General features: G+C 59.6%; 3 protein-coding genes across 7 annotated transcripts; all 3 read left to right on the forward strand.

The window, feature by feature from the left end:
• Nucleotides 1–1,069: 1,069 nt before the first annotated feature.
• IL11 (interleukin 11) lies at nucleotides 1,070–4,784 on the forward strand. Of its 2 annotated transcripts, none has more exons than XM_006216273.3 (5): nucleotides 1,070–1,224; nucleotides 2,399–2,571; nucleotides 2,757–2,843; nucleotides 2,964–3,125; nucleotides 4,159–4,784. In XM_006216273.3, exons 1-5 carry the CDS (start codon nucleotides 1,218–1,220, stop codon nucleotides 4,327–4,329), a joined length of 600 nt encoding a protein of 199 aa, XP_006216335.3. In that variant the 5' UTR covers nucleotides 1,070–1,217; the 3' UTR covers nucleotides 4,330–4,784. The 2 variants fall into 2 exon arrangements, with proteins under 2 accessions (XP_006216335.3, XP_072822624.1); XM_072966523.1 differs by lacking the exon at nucleotides 1,070–1,224 and adding an exon at nucleotides 1,851–1,960 and having other exon boundaries at nucleotides 4,159–4,659.
• A 1,215-nt stretch (nucleotides 4,785–5,999) lies between these two features.
• GARIN5B (golgi associated RAB2 interactor family member 5B) lies at nucleotides 6,000–12,528 on the forward strand. 3 transcript variants are annotated; one of them, XM_072966518.1, is made up of 12 exons: nucleotides 6,000–6,108; nucleotides 6,219–6,373; nucleotides 6,557–6,711; nucleotides 6,788–7,046; nucleotides 7,279–7,303; nucleotides 7,495–7,559; nucleotides 7,650–7,753; nucleotides 7,856–7,908; nucleotides 7,999–8,075; nucleotides 8,269–10,013; nucleotides 12,148–12,233; nucleotides 12,323–12,528. In XM_072966518.1, the coding sequence occupies exons 2-11, from the start codon at nucleotides 6,224–6,226 to the stop codon at nucleotides 12,173–12,175; spliced, it is 2,661 nt and encodes an 886-aa protein (XP_072822619.1). In that variant the 5' UTR covers nucleotides 6,000–6,108; nucleotides 6,219–6,223; the 3' UTR covers nucleotides 12,176–12,233; nucleotides 12,323–12,528. The 3 variants fall into 3 exon arrangements, with proteins under 3 accessions (XP_072822619.1, XP_072822620.1, XP_072822621.1); XM_072966519.1 differs by lacking the exon at nucleotides 6,000–6,108 and having other exon boundaries at nucleotides 6,277–6,359; XM_072966520.1 differs by lacking the exons at nucleotides 6,000–6,108; nucleotides 6,557–6,711 and having other exon boundaries at nucleotides 6,347–6,373.
• A 154-nt stretch (nucleotides 12,529–12,682) lies between these two features.
• COX6B2 (cytochrome c oxidase subunit 6B2) lies at nucleotides 12,683–14,056 on the forward strand. Of its 2 annotated transcripts, none has more exons than XM_006216277.4 (4): nucleotides 12,683–12,797; nucleotides 12,915–13,044; nucleotides 13,643–13,743; nucleotides 13,857–14,056. In XM_006216277.4, the coding sequence occupies exons 2-4, from the start codon at nucleotides 12,933–12,935 to the stop codon at nucleotides 13,908–13,910; spliced, it is 267 nt and encodes an 88-aa protein (XP_006216339.1). In that variant the 5' UTR covers nucleotides 12,683–12,797; nucleotides 12,915–12,932; the 3' UTR covers nucleotides 13,911–14,056. The 2 variants fall into 2 exon arrangements, with proteins under 2 accessions (XP_006216339.1, XP_072822626.1); XM_072966525.1 differs by having other exon boundaries at nucleotides 12,713–12,797; nucleotides 12,912–13,044.
• The last annotated feature ends 2,337 nt before the right edge of the window (nucleotides 14,057–16,393 follow it).

Below are 16,393 nucleotides of genomic sequence, written 5' to 3' on the forward strand. Positions count from 1 at the left end.
TCTGTCCTCACCCAGGTGTTTGGGAAGGGGGAGGTGCCCGAGGTGTCCCCATTTCACAGATGGAGAAACTGAGGCACAGAGAGGTGAAGCCATGTGCCCGAGGTCCTACCTATACTAGGTCTCCACAACTTCTGTCTCTTGGTCCCTGTCTCTGCCTCTGGCTCCCTTTCACCATGTCCCAGCCTGTCTCTTGGAGAAAGGCTCCCCCTCAGTCAGTCCCCACTGCTGACTCCTCCTCGTGTCAGCATCTCCATCCCTCTGGGCATCTTTGCCTCCTGGGGCCTCTCCATCTCTGCCACCCTGCCTCGTGTCTCCCTTTTCTGCTGCCTGCCTCTCCTCCTTCTGACACGCCCTGTCTCCATCTCTTTTCTTTTGGGGGTCTCTCTGGGTCTCTGCAAATCTCTCCTGCTGTCTTCATCTTGCTTGCTATCTCTGACTCCCAGGACCTCTCCTCTGTCTCCTGGTTTCCTCTGCTCCTGCGGCATACCTCCTTGGCCGTCTCTATCTCTCCATGTATCTCTATCTCTGCATCTCAGACTCCCCATCTCTGTCCCGTGTCCCCATCTCTCTGTGTATCTCTCCCTTCTTGTCTGGGTCTCAGTCTCTCCATCTCTCTCTCTGCCCCTGGGAATCTCTTCCTCTCACACCTCCATCTCCCCAGGCCTGCATCTTGTGGCCCCGTCCCCATCTCTCCCTGCTGCCACATCTCTCTGTCTGTCCCGGTCCAGTCGGACCCCCGCCTGCAGCCAGGCCCCAGTTCTTGAGCTGAGTGTGTCTGCCCTGGCGGCGGCCGGCCGAGGAGGTGGAGGGAGGGGACGCCAATGACCTCACCAGCCCCTCTCCGACCACCCCCCCTTTCCCTTTTCAACTTTTCCAACTTTTCCTTCCGTGCCCTCCTCCGAGCGCGGCGGCGTGAGCCCTGCGAGGCAGCCGGCTCCGTCTGAATGGAAAAGGCAGGCAGGGAGGGTGAGTCAGGATGTGTCAGGCCGCCCTCCCCTGCCGCCTGCCCCCCGCCCGCCCGCCCCGGCCCCCTATATAACCCCCCAGGCGTACACACTCCCTCACTGCCGCGGCCCTCTCTGCTCACACGCACATGCCTCCCCTCCCCAGGCCGAGGCCCAGCTGACCCCCAGGGCTCCCACGGCAGCGGACAGGGAAGGGTTAAAGGCCCCCAGCTCCCTGCCCCCTGCCCTGGGGAACCCCTGCCCTGTGGGGACATGAACAGTAAGTTGGTTCAAGTTCCTGGAGAGGGGGGACAGGGAGGGAGGAGGGAGGGACCGTCGGCGGGAAGGGTGGAGAGCAGACAGACACAGCGGAATCGGACAGAGAGACAGAGGAGAGCGATGGGGACGCAGGGACGGAGAGGGAAGACGATTCAAAGAAAGCAGGAGGCCTAGAGAAGGGACTGGCAGAGGGACATATGAAAGGACGGATCAGAGACGCCGAGACACCTTCAGCGCAGCACCAGGAAGAAAGAAATGGAGACTCGGAGGGAGAGACAGGGATACAAATGCCAGGGGGTGATCCCCAAAGCCCTGGGAATCCCGGGGAGTCAGCGGGGACCGAGGGGCGCAGACACCCAGGGACTCCGACAGACAGGTTCCAGGAAGGAAACTGAGGCAGAGAGCCCAAGGAGGTGAGAGCAAGCCTGGAACACCGACCCCAGGGGCGGAGAGAGAGGGAGCGACAGGGGTGCAGACAGAAACCAGAGAGCCAGACAGATGCGGACAGACCGACAGACAGCGGCCTGGGAGGGCTCAGGGGGCGGGCTGGGGGTGTGCTGCGGGAGCGGGGCGGCCCGGGGGGCGCTGATTGGCTGGCGGGCGGGGTGGGCGGGGCAGCTGGGGGATGGGTGGCCGCGGAGGGAGCCGGCCGGAGCCCCCGCGCTGAGCGCCGCCGGGTCCCTCTCTCCCCGCCGCGTGCCCGGCGCGCCCGCGTCTCTCCCTCTCTCCGCCCAGGTGTGCTGCGGGGCATCCCCGGCACTGCGGCCCGGCCTTCCGCGGTCCACTCTGGCGGGCCTATGCGGGGGTGTCCCGGGGAGGGGTCAGGGCCTCCAGGCCTCTGTCCCGGTCTCCTTCGCGTGCTCTCAGTCCGGCTCGGGCTCCTGAGCCCGGGGAGGGGGCAGGTTCTGGCCTGTGTCTCCCCCCTCTTGCCCCGCCCCGGGGCCCAGATTCCGGCGTCCGGGGGCGGACGGGAGACGCCCGGCCCGTCTACCCGCCCAGGGCCGCGTCTGCTCCGACGGGCGGGGCAGCCAGAGCCGGAGAGAGAGAGGGAAACCCGCCCAGGCCCTGCGAAGTGCCCTGGGCGCTCCTCCCTGGGACTCAGGACCCCCACCCCAGCCCCTCCTCCCTCAGACCCACCAGTCCGGCTTGAGCCTTCTTTCTTCTCCTGCCCCCAGGTGTTTGCTGCCTGGTCCTGGTCGCACTGAGCCTGTGGCCAGATAGAGCTACTGCCCCAGGGCCACCTCCTGGCCCCCCGCGGGCCTCCCCAGACCCTCGGGCTGAGCTGGACAGCGCCGTCCTCCTGACGCGCTCTCTCCTGGCGGACACCCGGCAGCTGGCCACACAGCTGGTAGGAGAGACTGGAGGGGACGCGCTGGGGCCAAGACCCAGAGTCAGGAGGGCTTCTAGGCTACCCTGCTGGTGGCAGAGCCGGGGTGTGAGCGCATGTGTGTGTGTGTGTGTGTGGCCTGTGGTGGAGGATGGAGGGACTCCTGGAGCTGAGCGAGGTCCCTCTCATGGCTTCTTTCCCCCCAGAGAGACAAATTTCCAGCTGACGGAGACCACAACCTGGATTCCCTCCCCACCTTGGCCATGAGTGCAGGGGCGCTGGGAGCCCTGCAGGTAAGTGCAGGGGAGAGGGATGGGGCAAAGGTGGGAGCTGGGCAGTGAAGGGGGTGCAGGAAATTGGGGACCGGAGTGGGCATTGCCAAGTGCTCCTTGACGCCCCCGCATGTCCCCCAGCTCCCAGGAGTGCTGACACGGCTGCGGGCAGACCTGTTCTCCTACTTGAGGCACGTGCAGTGGCTGCGCAAGGCAGGAGGCCCTTCCCTGCGGACCCTGGAGCCCGAACTGGGTGCTCTGCAGGCCCGGCTGGACAGGCTGCTGCGCCGGCTGCAGCTCCTGGTATGATGACCTGGCCCTGAGACCCAAGACCCCAAGACTCCAGATCCCAGACCTGCTCTGAGATCCTCACTCTGTCCCTGAGGCACTGAACTCCAAAATCCTGCCCTGAAACTCTAAATTTTCACGTGAGACTCAGAAACCCCATGATCTCGTGATTCCAAAACTCCTACCCTAAAACCCTAAGATTTGAGAGTCCAAACCCTGACCCCAAGACTTGGAGACACTGGCCCAAAGACAAGAGGATTCTAGACCCTGAGACTTGGACACTCTGAACCTCCAGACCTTAAGACCCCTCACCTCCTGACCCTGAGATCCTGACACTTCAAGGCTCTAGACCCTAAGATGATGGACCCCATCTCAAAGCCAGCCTAGAGACCCTAACTCTGCAAACCCCAGACCTCAAGGACCTAGACCCTGAGATCTCAAACTGGAAGACCCCAGACCCTGAGCCCTGAATCCCCAAGACCTCAGATCTAGGTTGTAAGTCCTTAAGACTCCAAGATGCTGACTTTCAAAGCCCCAGAACCAAGACGCTGAGATTGTAAGACTTCAGACTGCAGTTGCTGGACCTGACCCCAAAGGCCCTAGAACTCAAATTCCAACTCTCAGCTCTGAGGCTCCAGACCTGAGAGACCGGCTCTCACCCACAAGTCCCTGAGCTTAAGCCTAGAGACCCCACATCTAAGACCTCAGCCCTGAGATCCTGGGCCTGACCACAGACTTCAACCCTCAGCCCTCACCTAGCTCCAGGATCCTAGCCCTTACTCTACAGACCTCACCCCAAGCCCCATGAACATGGCCCTGGAATCCCAGCCTTAAGACCACCACCTTTTCACCCCAGCCTCAATTTGCTGAATTCAACATCCTGAAGAACTCCCTACCCAGATGACACCCCACCTCACAGGCCAGAGATGCTGTGGAAATATGCAACCTGAACACCCCCCTACTTGATTCAGTATAGGCCCCAACCACCCCCTTCCCCAACCCTCGCTGCACCCCAGACTGTTGCTAACCCTCCGTCCTCTCCCAACAGATGTCCCGCCTGGCCCTGCCCCAGGTGCCCCCAGACCCACCGGCACCTCCCTTGGCCCCACCGTCCTCAGCCTGGGGAGGCATCCGGGCGGCCCATGCCATCCTTGGGGGCCTGCACCTGACCCTCGACTGGGCTGTCCGGGGCTTGCTGCTGCTGAAAACTCGGCTGTGACCCTCCACCCAGAGCCACCAGCATCCTTCAAAGCCAGATCTTATTTATTTATTTATTTTGGGACTGGGGGCATTGCAGCCAGAGGACCCCCCACCCCACTGTCTCCCTGTAGTCAGAGATGATCCATCCAGGAGACCTGGGTGGGAGTGGGGTGGATCTGTGCCTTATTTATACTTATTTATTTAAGGGGGTGGGTGGGAGGCAGGTGGACTCGGGGGTCTCTGAAGAGGAGGGAACTGGGGTCCTGGATTTTGGATCTCTAAGGAGTCTGGCCACAGTGTCTCCATGAGACCCACCCCTCTGGGCCTGGGCAGGAGCATGTATTATTTATTAAGCAATTACTTTTTGTGTTGGGGTGGGGAGGGAGGGGGAAAGGAGGCCTGGGTTTTTGTACAAAAATGTGAGAAACCTTTATGAGATGAAGAAGGGGGAATTAAATTTGTCATACACATCCACTTAGAGATGATTTCTCTGGGGGCCAGGGGCTGGATGCTGGGGTCCCTGGGGGGCCCTGAGTGGGCAGGGCAGCAGAGGGGGTACTGTCAGTCCCCCAGAGAGGATGAGCTCTGAGGGGCAGGGACTGAGCCTCACCTGGTAGCCAGCACTTCTTAGGCACTCAATAAATATTTAATGGAGGTTCCAGAAGGTTCCCCGTGACCAACAGTACTAGTACAGGGCAAAACTGCAAGCTCAAATTTGTTCATTTTGGCAGTGTTCACAGCAGCGAACTGGAAACAACCTACATGTCCAACAGTGCGGGATGGTTATATACATGACAGGGCATCCGTGTGATAGAATACACCAGCCACGAAGAGGGATGCTACAGAGGCCACTTTAGAACAGAAGGAGCCAGCTGCTAACCACTGTGTGATCCCCCTTTTATAGGCCATTTAAAAATCCTAGAAGGAAATACACCAAAACGTTGACAACGGCCACTTCAGGGTAGAAGATGGGGGTGGGATGGTGGGTGACTTTCATTATTTGTGCTTCTCTGTATTTTCCAGAATTTTTACAATGACCATGTATTTTGCATGACACATTTTAAAAAATAATAAACACTATATTTAGAATGACAGAATATCAGCCCCCCTCCTCCACCCCAAAAGCCCTCAGAAGGGGACAAGAGTGACCATTCATTGAACACCTGCTCTGGGCCATGCTCTAAGTACTTACAGGACCCCCTGTATCCTCCAATACCCCATATTTTACAGATGAGGGAAACTGAGGCTCCTGGAGAAATGTGTGTTGTTTACGGTCACACAGAGCTAGGGAGAGACAGAATTTGATTCTGCCAGAGGTCTGCTTCATTCCAAACTCATGTCCCTTTCTTTATAACCAATGTAGAGCCGCAGACACAGACAAGTTAGATACAGGAAAACTGAGGCCCTGTGGGGGTATGGGCCTTAGCCAGGGTCTAGAGAAGGGTCAGTGGCAAGTTGAAACTGTAATTCAGTTCTCCTCTCTTAAGACACAAAATCCTTTTGTTTAATTATCCATTTACAATATCCCTGATGGACCCTCCCAGGGCCCTGGGTTGCCATTAATTTGGGTCTGGAGTAGGGGCTTCTGATTCATCCACCCCAGCCCCAAGACTCCAGGATACATTCCTGCAGGAGAAGGGAGCCCATGGCCCCAGGAGAGTTCCCAGGAAGAATCTGACCAATGAGGTCACAAAGCCCCAACACCGAGGGCTCCTCCCCCAGTCCAGGGCTGACCACCCCTGCAGGGCCATGTCCAAGCCCTGGGGAAGCTCCATCCTCTGGAACCGCTGAGTTCCCGGTACCCATGAAGCCCACAGGGCTGGGGCCTGGGAGATGGGGGGCCGGGGGGTCATGGACCAGGATGTCAGGTCCCTTACTCTGGCCCCGGGTGACCCACCCTTTTTGCAGCCGCCATGAACCGGCTCCGGAACATCAGGTGTTTGGAGCCACTCCAGGGCCCCCTGAAGTGGGTCCCCACTCTGGGCGAGCTGCAGAAGACCCTTCAGAAGGGCGAATACTTGCCCCTCCGCCCGCTGCCCATGTTTGAGAGTAACTTTGTCCAGGTCCCCGGCTCCCTGCGCCCGGGGGGCAGAGAGGGGCAGGAGGGCAGCAAGACCCTCTGGGCTGGGGAATGTGGGCCTGGGTGGGCACGAGGCAGCTGGGGGGGCTCTGTGGTGGGGGGTTCGGTGTGGGGGTACCAGAGGAGCATAAAGGAGCGGTCCCAGCCCCTCTCCCTGGACCCCCAGGTGACCAGCCGAGGGGCCCCCGTGTTCGTGCACCACAGAACTAACCGAGTGACCATGGGTGTGGCTGCCTCCCTGCCAGGCCTGGTGTTGCCAGACATCCTGCTGATGGCCCAGCCACCAGAGGGCAGGGAATGCTCCAACCTCGTCCTCACCAGGTGCCTCCATCTCCCCATCCCCTGCCACCTTGCCCCCATCTCCTGCTCTACCGCCTCCATCTCCTGCCTCTGCCAGGATGATCCCGCTGGACCTGGTCCACCTCTACGTCCACGACCTGACTGCCTGGCGCCTGAAGCTGCGCCTGGTCACAGGCCGCTACTACTACCTTGAGCTGGATGCCCCTGACAATGAGGTTGGCTTTCTGTTCGACCGCTGGATCCACCTCATCAACCTGCTCCAGCAGCCCGCCACCTTCTGGGCCCCCAGGACCCTGCATGTGCCCCCCATGGACCTGGCCAACATGGCACCTCCTGCCTCCACCTGGCGCCTCCAGGTGGGGCCCTGACCCCACAGACCCCTCGGGGCAGTTCATAGCTCTAGATTCCAGAGGGAGCCAGGACCAAAAGCCCAAAGTCCAGGATCGCCAGGAATGGGGCCAAGGGGGCAGGACCCGTGGGTCTGAGGGAGGAGAGGCTGGGGGTCTGGAGTCCCGGGCTGGGTAGATAACGGAGATGTGGGAATCAGAAGATCTCGCCCCTCCTGACTGCCCCCTTCTCTGTCCACAGAAACAGTCCCACCACAGAAGATCAGGTGAGCAGGTTTGGGTGTCCATCAGGCCCTCCCCTGAGCCTTAGCCCCACCCCCACCAGGCATGGACAGAGCTTCTGCAGTCCAGCTCTTGCCCCCTCTCCCTGGCTGAGCACTCAGGAGCCTCCTCTGGGCCTCTCTCCGGGTCATCCCTGTTGAGGTCCTTGATGTGAAGTCTCCCCGTCTCTTTCCAGTCACGAGTGTCCAGCCCACCTTTCCTTACAAGACGCTGACAACTCAGAGACAGAAGAAGGCCAAGGTGAGCAGGCCCCGGCCGGCCTGGTGGGGTGGGGGGCCTAGGCGCTGCGCCTCCTGACTGCCCTCTCTCCCACCTGCCTCTCTCTGCCAGACCCTCAAGCGCAAATTCAAGTCTCAGGCAGTGGGTGACTCCATGCCTCTTGTCTGGTCGCAGTTGGACCATTCTACCACAAGAAAGAAATCCACAGAAAAGAAGTAGGCTTGAATCTTGTCACTGTGCGGGCGTGGGGAGAGGGGTGGGGGCCTCTCCCGGCCCAGCTCAGATGCTGCCAAAGTCACACCAAATCACCCCTACAGGCCCCAAATGGACCTCTGCCTTGACAGACCGCAGGCCCAAGTCCAAGTGTCCGGTGAGCACACCCCTACCTCTGCCTCTGTGCCTGGACCCCTGAAGTTCCAGCCCTTCTGTCCAGGGCTCAGACTGCTTTCTCCCCACCCAGAGAAGCCCAGCATCACCATTCGGACTATCTTCAGCATCATTTCCAACACAGCCAACCACATGGAGTCCCCTTCCAAGGCAGCTATATACTGGGGCTGGGGCCAACTTGAATCTGAGGGAGGAGGGGCTGGTGTGCTTGGACTGCTGGGTCTGAGGGAGGAGGGGTTGAGGGTCTGGACCTCTGGGTCTGAGGGAGAAGGGGGCTGGGTCCTGGGTCTGGGCATCTCTTTGGGCACTGACCATCCTTCCCTGCCCCTCCATCCACCTACAGGGTTGCTCTAATTCTGAGGTGGCCACATGCCTGGCAGGTTTGATTGAGACCCCTTCACGCTGTGTCTCAGTGGACAGCCCTAAAATGCGCTTGCTGGGCTCCTGTGATCACCTGGATATGTACCTGTGGCAGCAGGACATGGAAGACCTGATGGACCCTGAGTCCAGCACCTTGTCCACCTCCTCCCTCTGCAGGACCACCCACCCGACCGACTTACACCTCTCTGCCCCCAAGCCCTCCTTCCCCAGGTACAATGAGGAAGCCAGGACTCCAGACTCTGTACAGAAGCTGTGGCCACCACCCTCCCAGAAGGCCCCAGCTGTCCCTGCCACCTCTTACAAGGCTCCATTCATCCTTGACCAGACCCAGAAAGTCTCAGCTGTGCCTGCTCCATCCAGGAAAGCTGCAACTCACCCCGCTGCTCCCCAGAAGGCCCCGGCCATACCTGGCCCATCTCGGAAGGCCCCGCATGGACCTACCATTCCCCACAAAGCCCCAGCCGTGCCCGCCCCACCTCGGAAGGCCCCTCATGGATCTATTCCCCACAAGGCCCCAGCGGTGCCGGCCCCACCTCGGAAGGTCCCACATGCACGTGCTATTCCCTTGAAGGCTGTGTCCCCCCCTGCCCCAAAGAGGAAATCTCTATTCCTACCAACCCCATCCCAGAAGGCTCTGACCTCACCTGCCCAGCACCGGATGACACTGGGGCCTGCCAACATTGGCATGCTGCCCATGGGAAGTCATGGAGGGGATGTGCTTGAGAAAAGCAAGCCTGAAGGGAAGCCAGAGCTGGTGGTGTTGATGGGCGCCCAGGAGACGGACGTGGTGGAAATGAGGACTCAGAAGACATCCCTGGGACTGCCCTTCACTACCACCGAGAAGGAGTCGGAGGAAGTCCTGATCAGCAGAGCCCAGGAGATCTCCGTGGATGGCTTGAAGGGCAAGGGCAAGTTGGAAGACAAGGTCCACACGATGAAGGAGGCAATCTCTGCGGACATGCCCGGCTTCAGATCCAGGGAAGTGGGGCAGCAGAAGAAGTGGGTCAAGACCCAGGAGCTGGCCATTGAGGAAGCCCCTCAGGGGCAGGCCAGGCCCTTCTCTGCGGAAGGGCTCGCCCTTGCCAAGCTGATGATCATTGCTGGCTCCAAGGAGCACCCCTTGAACCCAGCTCTGGTCAGTCTACCCTCCTGGCTCTCCACTGCCCAGGCGTCTGCCATGCCAACGATGGGCACGCTGCCCCTCAGCCCCACCAAGGTGTCCTTGCTGGAAGAGACACCAGCGGTCGCCAGGGAACAGCCACTGTTGGGGGCCTGGGTGAAGGGGAACACAGGTCCGCAAGCAGAGGTGGAGGGGGACATGTGTCCAGGGGCCGAGGCGAAGGAGGTGCCCCGGGACCCGAGGGGGCCTTTGAAAGTGCCCCCCCGCTCCAAGCGTGCCACCAGCAGCCCAAAGATGAATACTGCCTCCAAGACTCCCATCCCTCTGCCCGCAATGAGGTGGGAGGAGATACCCGAGTCACCCGTCTCCATGGCCCCCATCTCAAAGACGGCGGCTAGGGTCTCCCAGCAGCCTGAGAGGGTATCTGAGGAGCTGGCGAGGGCGCCAGACCAGAGTCCTGTGGCCACTGCGGGGTCATCCTTGGAGATTCTCTTGCCGACTCTCTTGGAAATTGAGAGTATGAAGGACGCGGCCTCCAAGGTGGAGAAGATAAAGAAGGAACTGGGCGTCTTCGCTCCTTCACCCAGGTATTTGGGGTGACAGCTAAAGTGTACTGACAGCTCCATTATCCATGAGGGCAGAGGGTCATTCCCTCTTTTTTTTTTTTTTCACTTTCCTTCGTGTGCTCAATGTATAGTGAGTGTCAGGCATCATTCTACACCCTGATGTGGCACTGAGCAATTTGGGGAGGGGGTGCTCCTGGCATCTTTTGGGTAGAGCCCAGGGACGCAGTTCAATATCCGACAATGCACGGGATGGTGCCCCACAGTAACGTGTGATTCCACACAAAATATCAGCGGCGCTGAAGTTGGGAACTCTGAATAAAATCCTTATTAATTATATTGTACATTAGAAGGTGATAGGGCTCTGGGTAAACAGCAGAGTAGGGGGGATTGGGAGTGGGGTAGGCAGGTTCCAGTATTGGACTGGGTGGTCCAGGAGGCCTCAGTGAGCTGGTGTCATTTGTGTAATGGTCTGAAGGAGGGGAGGGAGCAAGCCAAGTGGACATCTGGGGAAATTTGTTCCCTTCAGAAGAAACAGCCAATGCAGAGGCCCTGAGGAAGGAGTGTGCATGATGTGTTGGATCAAGAGGGACCCCAGGAGTTCCCGGAGTGGGAATTGCAGTCAGAGGAGTCATGGGCGTGGCAGCATCACATGGGACCTTCAGGCCATCTTAAGTACTTTAGGTTTGACCCTGAGCGAGCCAGAGGGTTTTGAGCAGATCGGCTGGAACTGATCTATGTTAGAAAGGGCTCTCTCTGGCTGAAGTTAGAGAAGGTAGCTGGGGAAGGTTGGACACTGGGAGAATGGTGGGAAGGCAGCTGCAATGACCCAGGCACAAGATGATGGTGGCTTGGACAAGAGGGGCGGGGATGGAGGTGTTGAGAAGCAGTAGGGTTCTGGAGATACTCTGATAGTCGAGCCAAAAGATCAGCCCCTGGGCTGGGTATGCTGACGTCACATCGAGGGTGATCTCGAGGTCTGGGATCTGAGACACTGGGAAGGCGCAGCAGTCAAGGAGGCTGTGCATGCAGTAGGTATCAGGGAGAAGATTAAGAATTCTGTTTTGGACATCTTGATTCTGAGATGTCTGGTAAGGATGTGGGGTAGGCCGCTGAACACATGAGTCTGGAATGATGTAGGGAGTCATTGGCACATGCACAGCTGCTGCAAGCTATGAGGCTGGAGGTCACCAGCCAGTGAGCGTAGGCAGAGACGGAGACCAAGGTGTTCAGGGAACAAGGAACCAGTCAGAGGGAGCGTGGAAGAACGAGAGACTGGGGCATTCTGAACATCAAGTGAAAAAAGTACGAGGAACATCATGGGAGCAGCCGCGTCAATGCTGTGGTTAGGTGAAGGAAGACAGGGTGAGACAGGGCCTCTGGATTTGTCAGTAAGGAGGTGAGGGGGTGGGGACCAAGACCTGAATGGGGCAGGCTTAAGGGAGCACAGGAAGTCAGGGATCACCTTGCCATGACTCTTGGAAACATGAGGCTGAGTTGAAAGGAGCGAGACACAAAAGGCCACATAGTGTACGATTTTGTTTGAATGAAATGTCCAGGAGAGGCAAATCCAAAGAGACAGGAAGCAGACTGGTGGTTGCTGGGAGCTGGAAGGGATGGAGGGATGGGAAGTGATTGCTTCATGGGTAGGGGGTTTCCTTTTGGGGTGATGAAAATGTTCTGGGAACTTAGCAGTGGTGGTGGTTGCACAACACTATGAATGTAATTAATGCCACTGAATTGTACACTTCAAGATGGTTAGTTACAACGGTAAATTTTGTGTGGTGTATTTTCTCACTACATATATATGTACATACGTATGTAAAGAGGGGAATTGGAGAGGAGGACTAGACCAGCTGTTTCCAAGCAGTTTGTTGAAAGAGGAGGAGAGACATGGATAAGAAGCTGGTATAGGATGGGGCACAAGAGAGGGCTTCTTGACAGGAAAGAGAGATTAGTGCATTTGGATGTGGGGGTGAAAGGTCCAGAGTTGATGCTAAGGAGGCAGGAAGGAGAGAAGCCTAGGAGGGACAATGGTGGGGACCCAGATTCCAGCCGGGTCCAGGAGCAGGACCCCCTCGACAGCATATATTTATTGAGCACTCATTACTGTCTCCCTGCTGCTCCCCTAAAGTCTTCTCCGGCTTTCTTTCTCCAGCAAGCACAGTTCCCAGTGGCCTCAGTAGCCGGATGCGGGGCACTCAACCTCAGTTGCCAAGTGTCCAGAGAAGCCCAGCTGGCCAGGTAGTCCCTGCACCCCGTGGACCACCTTAGACCTGGCGCTGGAGTCCAGGAGCTTAGACCCCACCCTGGCTCTTTCCTCTTCCTCACAGGCCCCCAGGTGCTGTGCACCTCTACTGTAAGAAGCAGGGTGCTGAACAGGCCGGGCGGGGCATGTTCCCTCTCCGGTAGCGACCAGAACTACCTATACCTTTATATATGGGGGGCGGGGGGCGGGGCGGGCGAGAGCCCGCAGGGTGGCCCACCTTCGCAGAGATTAAAAGCCTGAGTCTGAGACTCGGCAACAGCGGCGCCTGGATGCCTGTGTGTGTGTGTGAGTGTGTGCACCAGCCCCAAGAAGGGCGTTGGGCTGGAGGTGGGACCTGGGTGGTCCACACCGACCCGGCCCCTGTCTCAAGACGTTCCCTGCAGCGCAGCGGCTCCCATTGGCTGGGGTCCCGGGGGTCCCAGCCAATCCGGCAGAGGGGTCGTTTTTCCTGGGCTGGGACCCTTGAGACTCAGAAACGAGGGGCACCCCGGACGGAGCCACAAACTCAGCTGACCCAGTGACCCGCTGACATCAGCCTGGTGAGGGCAGGATGGGTGGAAACCGGGACTGGATTTCGGGGTGATGGTCAGAATCCGGGTGCCGGTCGGAGCGAGGGGCGCCCCCGAGAAACCACAGAGCCCTCTCCCTCCAAGCAGGAGCTGCCAGCCTCGCGGATGTTGGATGTTGATTGCCAGGTGCCCTCCATGGGGAGATGGCCGACGCCACCCTTCGACCCACGCTTCCCCAACCAGAACCAGACCCGCAACTGCTACCAGAACTTCCTGGGTAAGACCTTGTGGGCCAAGTTAGGCGGAGGGGGTGAGAGACGATGGGAGTTAGGAAGGGGCGCGCCCCACCTGAGGACGGGGAGAGGGTCCAGGACCCCGACGTGAGGACGGAGACCGTTGGGGTGGGGAGTGGAGCGAGCCTCGGCCGAAAGGGGCGTGGCCTACCCCTAGGGGCGGGACCTTGTCTAAAAGGGGCGGGATCGATCCGTGGAAGGGCAGGGTGAGGGGGGAGCGGAGTCAGCCGGCCTTGTCTGGGAGGGGCGGGTCCCAGTCGTGGAGGGGCGAGGTGAGGGGGGATAGGCAGGGCCTGGCTAGTAGAGGGACGAGAGGGGCCCTGCAGGTTAGGGTGGGACCGCCGGGTCTTGGAAGGGGCAGGGCCTATTCTGAAGGCAAGTGAACGAGTCCTGGAAGGGCTGGGTGAGAGGGGGGATAGGCAGGGCTTTACCGGGAGGAGGCAGTCTCCGCGGCTTTCTGGAGGGGCGTGGCTAGGAGGGGGCTGGGGAGAGGTAGATGGTGCCGGGCCGGGAGGCGCAGGGCGTGGGTGCCACCTGCCTGCTCCGCCCCCGTCCACCTGCCCGCCCCGCCCCACCCGGCAGACTACCACCGCTGCGTCAAGAACATGAACCGCCGCGGGAAGAGCACACAGCCCTGCGAGTATTACTTCCGCGTGTACCACTCGCTGTGCCCCATGAGCTGGGTGAGAGGACAGGGGGGCGCCGCACCGACGAGCCGGACGAGGGTGGATGGCCCGGGTGAGCTGAGCCAGCGCCCGCTCCCCACCTCCTTCCCTCTCGTCCACCACTCTCCCAGGTGCAGCGCTGGACCGAGCAGATCAAGAACGGGACTTTCGCTGGCAAAATCTGACTGCCTGAGCGCGGCTCCTCCGAGGGATCAGCCCCAGTGACACCCTCCGCATCCTCTCGTCTCTCGGAGAATGGACCCTACCACCCCAACACCCGCCCTCGCCGCCGACCCCATCTCTAAGCCGCAAATAAAGCTGTTATCGCTGATCTTTCTTAACGTCTGGTCAGTGAGACATGGGGACGTCCTCCCTGTGTCGGCCCTGCAGCCAACACCACTGCTTCTGATCGTGGGCGGGGTGAGGGAGGACTGTGCTGCATCAGGGCAGGGATGGAGGGAGGACAGTCAGATCTTTAGGGTAGGAGCAAGCCGAGCCCCTCCCACCCCTCCCCAACTCCCCCAGTCCCCTTTGTCTCTCTGAGTCCCAGCACTTGTCCACCAGCATAGTTCCCTGCTGTCCCTGCCTCTCAATTCCCACACCTACCTGTCACCTAAGTCCTCCCTCCACCTCCTCACGCAGGACCCTCTTCCTCCTGGACCACAACCCCAGCCCGCTCCTGGGATTCCTGTGGCCCTCCTCCCCCAGTCCATCCCATCTCGAGTCCCAAGGAGTCTTTTATATACCACCCAGCGCTGCCCCTAGCCCACCCTCTCCTACTCCCGACCCTTTCTGGCTCTCCACCATTCCCTCACTCCCGCATCCCTTTCTAACTCCATTTCCCTTCCAGTACATCCCCATCTCCATCACGTGAGCCCCTTTCAGCAGAGTGCTCTGCACTTGTCCCCTAGGTCTGCTGAGCACCCTGTCCACAGCCAGGAGCAGCCTCCTCCTCTGATCAGACAAACGTCACTTCAGTTTCTCCCACCAGCCCCTTCCTGACTGTGAGCTCAGGACACCAGCGCTCCAGTCTGTTGTTTTTTGCCCCTGACCCACTGGGGCAATGGGTCTGTGCTCAGTTAAGCTTGGGGATGACAATACTTTCATTCTGATTCCAGACACCCCTCAAAATGTCACCTTTCCAGCCACCTCCACACCACCCCCTACCCCGGCCCCACGCCAGGCTGAGCAGTGACCCTTGGCAGAGCCTGGAGCCCTGGGGTTCTAGCTTGGTCCTTCCCTAGATGGGTGTGTGTCCTGGGCATGGGGAGGATTGGATTGACAGTTTCTGTCTGAAGCTGTCAGCCTCCTGGGGCAGCCTGGACCCCCAGACTCTGCCTAAAGTGATCTCATAAGGCCCCATTCAATCCCAGGGTTCAAAGGTGGCTATTACTAATCATTTGATGACTTATGGGCGGCCCTGGACAAGCCTGCTGACCTGCGTCACCTCAGTCTCCCTGGCAGTCAACAGAGATGGTCCAGAGTCCCAGTATCAGGAGAGGTGGGATGAGGGGAGGGGCTGGGTGAGCTCAGGGGAGAACTGGATCCATTCACTCCCCTTGCTCCCCTCCATGCTGTCCTCACCAGCCCACCCAGGGCACATCCCAGATGTGACATCTCCTGAGATGGCTCCACCCTTGACCTTGGCCCCGGCTCCCTCTCTCAGACCACAACCTGAGAAGCAGAGGGGCAAATGAGGGCACAGGGTGTGGACTCAGCCAGACAGGTGGGGCTGGAAGCCACAGGAGGGGGCCCGTCGTTTGGGCAACCTCCCTCAACCTGCAGACCTCTGGCCTGCACAGAGGTGGTGCTGCTGCAGGAAAGGAGGAAAGCAGAGATGACACGCAGCAAGGCAGCTCTGAGTCACAGAAGGGGGATGGTGGCTGTCTGAGCACTTGGTGAGGTCACCCAGGTAGCATCTGAGCACAGGACCTGACACCTGTGCAGCCACAGCCAGCCTCCTGACCTCTCCAGAGTGCCTGCAGTGGGCTCCCACCCTGTGGGCCAGCAGCCCCTCCGAGCCTTCCCCCTTCTTTCTCTCTAGGGCCAGGCTCGCTGCCTCCACCCCTTGACCACTTCTGGGACATTCTTACACTCATGGCCTCCCTTTTGCCATCACTGCCCTATGGATGCCTGAGTCGAGGGCAGGGCCAGACCCACCTCACCTCTAGTCAGCTGGACCAACACTCTCAGGCCCCAAACTCTGGCTCTGGACACCTCCTCCACCGCTCCTGGGCTAGCTTTGCCCACCCACATCCTGAAACCTCAGTGTCAGCCTCACTGTCCCGAAGCAGCCTCCCAGGTCAGAGGAAACTGAGGCCTCTCAGCCTCTTCCCCATGCCTCCCCTCAACCTGCATCCATGCTCTCCTCCCCCTCCCCCGCTTCCCCACCCCGCCCCATCATCAGCAAACTCACTCTTTTCCCTTCCCACTTCAGCTAATTCCTGCCAGTCTACTGACAGGCTCAGGTGTTCCCAGGTGCTTCCCAGACTCACAAAACCACTTGGCCACCCTCCGCCCTTCACACCACGAACCCTGGAGGCACTGCTCCGGCTCTCCCTTCCGCCCACATACCATCCCACATAAGCCACTGCTGAACCAAGCTCTTGGTCTCCAGTGGGCACAGTCCCAGCCTCCTCTCTGACGTCTGCCTCTCCCCTGTCCCAAA

The sequence above is a fragment of the Vicugna pacos genome, chromosome 9 (genome assembly GCF_048564905.1).
Source record: "Vicugna pacos chromosome 9, VicPac4, whole genome shotgun sequence".
NCBI classification, from domain to species: Eukaryota; Metazoa; Chordata; class Mammalia; order Artiodactyla; family Camelidae; genus Vicugna; species Vicugna pacos.

Excerpts from the sequence above, each read along its gene's own strand:
- IL11 (XM_006216273.3), top strand. Across the intron at positions 2,844-2,963 it reads GGGCGCTGGGAGCCCTGCAG|CTCCCAGGAGTGCTGACACG; the intron begins GTAAGTGCAGGG and ends CATGTCCCCCAG. Across the intron at positions 3,126-4,158 it reads TGCGCCGGCTGCAGCTCCTG|ATGTCCCGCCTGGCCCTGCC; the intron begins GTATGATGACCT and ends CTCTCCCAACAG.
- COX6B2 (XM_006216277.4), top strand. The coding sequence starts at position 12,933 with ATGTTGGATGTTGATTGCCAGGTGCCCTCCATGGGGAGATGGCCGACG. Across the intron at positions 13,045-13,642 it reads CTGCTACCAGAACTTCCTGG|ACTACCACCGCTGCGTCAAG; the intron begins GTAAGACCTTGT and ends CCCACCCGGCAG. Across the intron at positions 13,744-13,856 it reads CGCTGTGCCCCATGAGCTGG|GTGCAGCGCTGGACCGAGCA; the intron begins GTGAGAGGACAG and ends CCACTCTCCCAG.
- GARIN5B (XM_072966518.1), top strand. The coding sequence starts at position 6,224 with ATGAACCGGCTCCGGAACATCAGGTGTTTGGAGCCACTCCAGGGCCCC. Across the intron at positions 6,712-6,787 it reads TCCAACCTCGTCCTCACCAG|GATGATCCCGCTGGACCTGG; the intron begins GTGCCTCCATCT and ends TGCCTCTGCCAG. Across the intron at positions 7,560-7,649 it reads AGAGACAGAAGAAGGCCAAG|ACCCTCAAGCGCAAATTCAA; the intron begins GTGAGCAGGCCC and ends TCTCTCTGCCAG.